This window comes from Pseudomyrmex gracilis, unplaced genomic scaffold (genome assembly GCF_002006095.1).
Source record: "Pseudomyrmex gracilis isolate BER0280 unplaced genomic scaffold, ASM200609v1 scaffold_129, whole genome shotgun sequence".
Classification (NCBI taxonomy): domain Eukaryota; kingdom Metazoa; phylum Arthropoda; class Insecta; order Hymenoptera; family Formicidae; genus Pseudomyrmex; species Pseudomyrmex gracilis.
The window spans coordinates 465,917-473,509 of NW_018020713.1; the positions used below are offsets into that span (position 1 = coordinate 465,917).

At 34.4% G+C, this 7,593-nt stretch overlaps 1 protein-coding gene across 5 annotated transcripts in view; it reads left to right on the forward strand.

The window, feature by feature from the left end:
- The window catches only part of LOC109856645 (aminopeptidase N-like), a 7,409-nt gene extending 1,087 nt beyond the window's left edge, over positions 1 to 6,322 (forward strand). The window contains exons 2-13 of one of the 5 annotated variants that reach the window (XM_020432165.1): positions 523 to 616; positions 1,005 to 1,500; positions 2,174 to 2,632; positions 2,878 to 3,061; positions 3,209 to 3,365; positions 3,553 to 3,634; positions 3,966 to 4,333; positions 4,396 to 4,682; positions 4,829 to 5,019; positions 5,417 to 5,710; positions 5,795 to 5,864; positions 5,958 to 6,322. In XM_020432165.1, the coding sequence (XP_020287754.1) occupies positions 1,019 to 1,500; positions 2,174 to 2,632; positions 2,878 to 3,061; positions 3,209 to 3,365; positions 3,553 to 3,634; positions 3,966 to 4,333; positions 4,396 to 4,682; positions 4,829 to 5,019; positions 5,417 to 5,710; positions 5,795 to 5,864; positions 5,958 to 6,086 (2,703 nt within the window). In that variant the 5' untranslated portion in view covers positions 523 to 616; positions 1,005 to 1,018 and the 3' untranslated portion in view covers positions 6,087 to 6,322. Of the gene's footprint in view, positions 1 to 522; positions 665 to 905; positions 1,501 to 2,173; positions 2,633 to 2,877; positions 3,062 to 3,208; positions 3,366 to 3,552; positions 3,635 to 3,965; positions 4,334 to 4,395; positions 4,683 to 4,828; positions 5,020 to 5,416; positions 5,711 to 5,794; positions 5,865 to 5,957 lie in introns of all 5 variants that reach the window. The other 4 variants (XM_020432163.1, XM_020432161.1, XM_020432164.1 and 1 more) reach the window with 4 other exon arrangements.
- Positions 6,323 to 7,593: the final 1,271 nt, after the last annotated feature.

The following is a 7,593-nucleotide window of genomic DNA, read 5'->3' on the forward strand; positions in this document are numbered from 1 at the left end:
TGAGCGACGGATAAAACCTTCATATTATTATTCAGAGAGGTGACCTTGATAACATATGTCAAAATTGTTGAGATCGGAAAATAGTCCGTATAACTGCATAATTACCAAGTAATTATCTATCGTCATTATCGTCTATTGTCATTCTGGTTGTTATCGACGTTCTTATTGTCATTCATTATCTTCTTTTGTTAGCTGCTAACGTTAAAGAAATTTCTGTGTATTACAGCAATGCAATTATGTAATATATTACAAAAACAAAAAAACGCGAAACATACGCATTGTGATGATTAAAAATTTATAAATAAAAATCGAAATTACGCTGTACATATATGTTTGTTACGTCATATTCTTGAATATTCATATATATAAGGAAAATTACTTATACTCCATACTTAAGGAAAATTCTCACGACGTGAAATAATAAATTTGTGCGACTGTTTTGAATATTTTCCGTTTCTCCTATTATGCGATGTATGTTGACGGGTCGAATACAACCGGCGGAACCACAACTAACGATCAAAGATATAACAGAAGGTCCGCATCCGTCGATAAGAGAAGACGTTCAAAATTATTACGCTCTCCGATACAGACCGATGAGTACCAACAATTTTCACGTGTATTAATTTTTATATTTAATCAATTAAGCTGAGGAGATTTTAATAAAGTAATGTTTTTAAATAAATAAATTTGAATTCAAGAAGATTCTGTAATAGTAAATTAACGTGGAGTTGCTAGAATATTTATTTAAATTTATAAAACATAAATAATTTATATAACGTATAATTTTTCTTTTTATTAAAAATACCAATAATACCAAAATACTATTTTTTCTCTCTCTTTCATTTAAATTCATTATAACTCTGTTATATAAATTTCTCTATTGCTTCCAACTTCTTTCTTTATAGCGCTAAAGTACTCGACACAAGGACACACACTTTCTGCAAAACACACACTCTGCACGTAGTGTTTTTTGTTCTTTTGTAAAAAAAACATCATTTACGCAGATATTACTGTTGGCATGACGGTTTTAAGACTGTTAATAACCGCGTTGATATTTGGCGTCGCGACCGCTCTTCCCACCAACAGAGATGCGAGAAATATCTCGCACACGGCGAGTAATTACCGCTTGCCAGACAACGCAGCGCCGATTCACTACAATATCAAATTAATACCATACATCGAGGAGGGTAATTTCACTTTCGACGGTGAATCCAACATCACTGTCCGGATTCGTCGGCCAACGCAGAATTTACGTTTGCACGCGGTGAATCTGACAATCGACGAAGCTGCGACAAGTTTGGTCGACAGCATTGGAAACAGTCACGTGCCCACGGCTCATAATTTCGACGATGTAACGGAAATTCTAATAATCGACTTTGATAATGATCTGTCACCCGGAGTTTATGTTCTATATGTGAAATTTGTTGGTATCCTGACTGACGACGACAATGTCTTCGGCTTCTATAGAACGTTTTATCGTACCGAAGACGATAGAGTGACGTAAGTAATTCTAATATTTTACAACGTTCTTTGCATCGTTTGTTATTTTTTTTATTTCTTTTTACTGATAATTTATCATCTTTGATTTCTCTTGTCACCGCTGTCATTACTTTTTATTCTCATATGTACAGAGTGTCTGATAAATTTTGACAGGCAAAGTGTGAAGATAAATTAGGGTCAATCATATTAATTAATTAATAACTCAATGTTGAGAATTTTATTGCACAAAGTGGTAAATGACTTTTCAGATCGATCCGATATATCTTTACATTTCGGCTGTGTGTCAACATTTTTCAGACACTTTGTACACGCACGCATACACGTGTACGGAACATTTTGATTTTTCTTTCTAGATATACTTAATATTTTTTTAAATTAATTTTTATACTATTTTTAAAACCTGTTTGCGAGTAAAATCTTTTTCAATCAATTATCTGATTAATGTTAAACCACCAAGCAATTTTGACAAAAAAAAAAATCAAAATATAAGCACGCCACGTTCATCTTTTGATCAAATGACACACATTGTTGCCAGATAGAAAGAAAGTCTGAGTTTTTGGATTATTGTGAAATATATTCAACAGCGTTTCGCTTAATTTTTCCACATATCTCACAACTCTCATTTTCACAATGGATAAAAATTTATCGGAAGCATGTCGTTGCAATCTAACAGATGGTTGGTCGCAACACAGTTCGAACCCACAATGGCCCGTCGTGCATTTCCTTGTTGGGACGAGCCGGCGTTAAAAGCCACCTTCAATATCTCGATAAAACACAACCGAAACCTCACGGCTCTGTCGAACATGCCGATGCGAGAACAAACGGAAGACGGCAATGAAGATGGCATGATATGGACGCATTTCGAAAAGACTCCGATTATGTCCACTTATCTGGTTGCGTTCGTCGTGTCCGATTACGTTCGTATTCCAACTGAAGACAGTACCGTAAACGTGTGGTGCAGACCCGCTTTGGCACCGTACTCACGCTTCGTGGAAAGAGTTGCCACGCAGTCCGCAAAGATATTGACGGAATACACCAACACTACCAACAAGGTGCCAAAAATGGATCATGTCGCGACGCCGAAATTTCCAAACGGAGGCGCCATGGAAAACTGGGGACTCATCATTTATGGGTGACATTGAATTTTAGAGAAACGTCTTCGTTTTAAGACGACGTTGTTCGTTTATTTTGCATTTGCAAAATCTATATACGTTATCCACACATAAATTTACATTTTTTTATTTTAATTAATAACAAACAAACAAGTGTGCAAATTGTAGAATAAAAGTTCAGATTCTGTTGATCGATGTATTTAGAAAAAAAAAAAAAAAAACGAATCTTAAGGATTAACGCATTGATTATTACCACAATTTTTAGTGAAAAGGATTTCACCTACGATGAGGAACAAAACACAACAGAGGCGAAGCAAAGAATAGCAGAAGTAGGAGCGCATGAAATCACACATTACTGGTTTGGTAATTTAGTCACTCCGTCATGGTGGTCCGAGGTGTGGTTAAGCGAAGGAATCACGACGTTCTTCACGGAACATCTTCTCGACGAGGTAATTCTGTGTGACATTCTTTTAAAATTCAAGTAATTCAAATTTATTTAAATATAAAAAAAAAAGAGTTTTTCCAGAAAAACTTATCGTATTGTTAGAATAGCAGTTTGACCGATTTTATTGATCGAAACTTCATTTTGGATTTAGCTTTTTCCCGAATGGCAAAGAATGAATTACTTCGTGGTTAAAGTTCAACAAAAGTCCCTCCATAACGACGTTGAAAAAAATATGATGCCTGTTATGGCAGACGTTAACACACCCGACGAAATTTCCTCACTTTTCTCGGACTCTAGTTACGCCAAGGGTGAGAATAAATAGAGATAAATGTTATTAGCGCCTTGTGTTTCTCATTCATAAACAATTGTAGCACAAAGAATTTATTTTATTTTTTTTCTAAATAATTCTATTCCGTAGCAAAACTAATTTACTTATCTTCGGTCTATCTTCAAAATAAAACGAAATGTTTCTCTTTCTGATTACAATTGTTCCAGCACCTTCTATAGTGCGTATGCTACAACATATTGTTACCAAAGATGTGTTTCGAAAGGGCATTATTAAATTTCTGCACGCCAAGTGAGTATTATTTATTTCACTTTAGAAAAATTTTGGCAGAAGCACACAATCGTACGAAAAAAAAGATTTGCTAGAATAGCAAGAAGATTAATTACTGTATGACCAGCAAAAACAATTTGCTAATTTACTATTGAACTTTGTTTCGTCAACGTTGATAGAACAAAAACTTCAGTAAATTTTTGTTGCTGGCCATATAATAGCAAAACTTTTTTCCGTGCACATAACACTAACGTGTAGCGTCATTTGTGCAGTTAATTATGTCACATTATTTAATAATCTATTAATAATATTTATCAATAATTTTTCCTCATTTTTATTTCGTTGCGTTTAGTCAGTTCGGTTCAGTTACTTCCGACGACTTTTGGACCGCTTTGCAAGAAGCCTTAGACGAGTCGGATGTCTCGCACGATTACAAAATAAAAGAAGTAATGGACGCGTGGATAAAACGAAGGCATTATCCCGTGGTAAACGTGACTCGAAATTACGAGAACGGCGACGTAATACTGACGCAAGAACACTATCGCCCGCAAAACACCACCGACAACGACAAGTGGTGGATACCCATCACTTTCGCAACGCAATCGAATCCTGATTTTTCCAAGACTTCTCCCTCTTTTTGGTTGAGACCGCAAGATCAGTCTGTGACTATAAAAGGAATCGATCCGAACGACTGGATCATCGTCAACTTACAGGAAACGGGTGAGTGACGTGTCGCGCGTATATTGTCGTTTTATTTCTCAGTATTATTACTTATCGCACAGGATATTACCGCGTTCAATACGACGACAACAATTGGTGGAAGATTGCGACTTACCTCAATTCGGACAATTACACAAAGATTCACGTGCTTAATCGCGCTCAGCTTATCGACGACTACGCTCATCTTGTAAGTTCCACCTCATTCGATGAGAATTTGTTTATTAAGTTCACGGAGTACTTAAGCAGAGAAACGGACGATATACCATACGTGTCCGCGGCGAAATTGTTAGAAACACAAGCGACCTTCTTCAAATTGCCAGACTTTTACCAAATTATCAGCTTCGTAAAGGTATGAAAACATATGTGTGTTTGGCCTTGGTCTAAGAACAAAATGTATATACATTTAAGATGTGCATCTGGATAATTCTCAGTTGTCTTATATAGACATCGTTTTCAAGCAAAAATTTAACAGCGCGTTTATATTGTGATTTACAGTCGCACGTACTGAGAACCTTGAGCGCGCTTGTCAAAAGAGTTGGATACGAAGAAGATCCGGCCGAGAATGACGTTAGGAAGCTTCAGAGAAGCTCGATTTTAAAGTGGGCATGCACTTTCGGTCACTCCGGGTGCAGAAAAATGGCCACTCTTAAAATGAACGAACATCTCGCAGATCCCGAAACACACAAGTAATTTGTTGTAATTGTCGAACGAATAAAACGCGTGATCTTTAAATTGTCGAATTAGTTATTAGACAAAGCTTCATACGTGTATTTGTGTGTGTCAACGTGTATTTAATGTAATTTCATGTACAGTAGAACTTCAGTAATTTCGAGCGCATGGGACCGCACGACTCTTCTTAAACTTCGAGATTATCTTCTTCTATACCAATCGATTGGTAGCAAGAGAGATTTTTTTTTTTCTAGACTCTCAGTAGCAGATAAATTCTATTTGTACGGTCACTCAAGAATATTGAGGAGTCGTCAATAATGAAAGAATCTATTGGCCCACTTATAACGAAGAAATTGCGATGATCGATATTACTGTTGAGTTCTACTGTGTGATACAATTCAATATTTTTTGTAGAATTCCGCCAAATTTAAAGGATTGGATATTCTGTAATGGCATGATGGAAGCAAACGCGTCTACGTTGTACAAATTCGTAAAACAATATGCCACGTCAGACGAGAACTTTTTAAATTACTTGACTTGTTCGGAAGATCCTGAAATATTACGTGATATTTTAAACGTGTTTTGGAACGAGTCGGCAATAACAAATTGGGAGTACGAAACGATTTTTGATACTATTGTCGAGAAACACGCGGACAATGATTCGGTGCTTGATAATTTATTAACAACTGTAAATAACACACTCTCCAGGTAATAATTAATCCCATAACTCTGTGTGCTACATAATGTGTTCGATAGCTAACATATATAATAAATGTTTTCTCCTTTTATTAGAGGGTACACGCCAAAAAAGATATTTACAGATATTACTAATAATATTTATTCTACCGACCAACTTGAAAAGGTAAGGTGTCTCTTATTTTCGATGCGTTAAATGAACTGTTTCTCCTCTTTTGTCAGTAAAGTCCGTAAACTGTTTGATAATTTAATATTTTAGATAAGCAACTTTGCAAAAAATAACTTCGACGACAAAATATTCAAACAGATTGAGACCACGATAGACGAGCGTAGAGCTAAACTGTGCGATGTAATTGCTGGACTTCCATTAAAAAATAAACTCGAATGAAAAAAAACTCGAAGAATCGAAACAACAAGCGAAATATGTACGCGTATATTTTTTATGTATCATGTTATTACTGTTAATAGAAAAAAAGAATTTGTAGTGAAAGCAAAATACTATAAATTCAATATAATACTAAACTACTACACACTATGTCGCGTATGTTTTATTACTTGTCGATCCTGTTACTTTTTATAAATATCAGAAAATGCATAAAAAAGAGAATTTGTTTTGCCGCGTCAAAAAGAAAAACGCAAGTTATTATTTTGATGATTGTAATATTATATTAAACGCAATACACGATTTATTAATAATTTTTACCATAAAACATCTATTGCACTTTAACGTAACATATTTTCCTTTTTTTTTTTTTTATGTTGAAACGCAAGTTTTTCAGTGAAAAAGTATACTTTACTTGTTTCCTCGAGAGAAAAATATTCTGCTTTACTTTAACCTTTGAACTTATTTACCCACTTTTGCAAAATGTATCTAGAAAGCTTAAATAAACGCAAAATTTGTTTCTCAACTAATAAACTAGTAGAGTCGATATTGTTGCCACAGAAGCTTGTACGTCAGTATTCACTTATATTTTGCATAACTTGTGCAAAATGTAATTAAAATATAAGAAAGTAAGATATCCACAATAATAAATATAAATTTATAATTAATCTATAATTTTGTGTGCAATGACAACTTAGTTTACGCAATTAGCGTAGTACAATCACTCGCGTGAAAAAAAGTACAGAACAATTATTACACATTCTTACGTAACGTAGCAAAGCAGCAACTGGCTAATATTTTATCGCAACGCGTTTCTAACTATGCAAGTCATATAAAACTTCATATTAATTAATGTCTGTCTGACTTCCTAATGCTTCTCCATGCTAATGCATCGGACCTTTGAAGTTGTTATTTTACAAGGTAAGTGCGACTTCTTTTTTGCTATGTATATACTAAACCTGATATTTACGGAAAATATTTGCAGAGTCTGTACATTCTATCTGCGCGATTTAATAAAAGAAAATCTCTTCAACATTTTAAAGACTTTCTTCTTTTCGTAGATTAATTATTATCGAATTAACTTTCTTGGTCCTAAACTTTCCTATAAATCAGTAACGTATAAAATACCGTGTATCTATAAAGTGTGCCCACCAAATACATCAACTAATAAACTNCGTAAAAACAAACTTCGACAACAAACGCATTCGAGCTGATCGCATTTATGTGCGTAACACTGATCGACATTTAATCTGGTAAAATCAAGACAAAATGCAAAAAGGCTTTGTTAAAGCTCCTGAAATTTCTAATGGTTTGAGCGTCCGAAAGTTTGAATAATTGCAATCATAAACANCACTTTTTACATGTGTAATATAACTACACTCATACAAAAAAAAACACATTTTAAACTTTAGGTAGCNGTTAAACTATTTTTGCGACATTAATAAAAAACTAAAATGCAATAGATGATCAATATACAAGTTAAAAAAAGTCAGATTTATTAACCGTTAAGTTG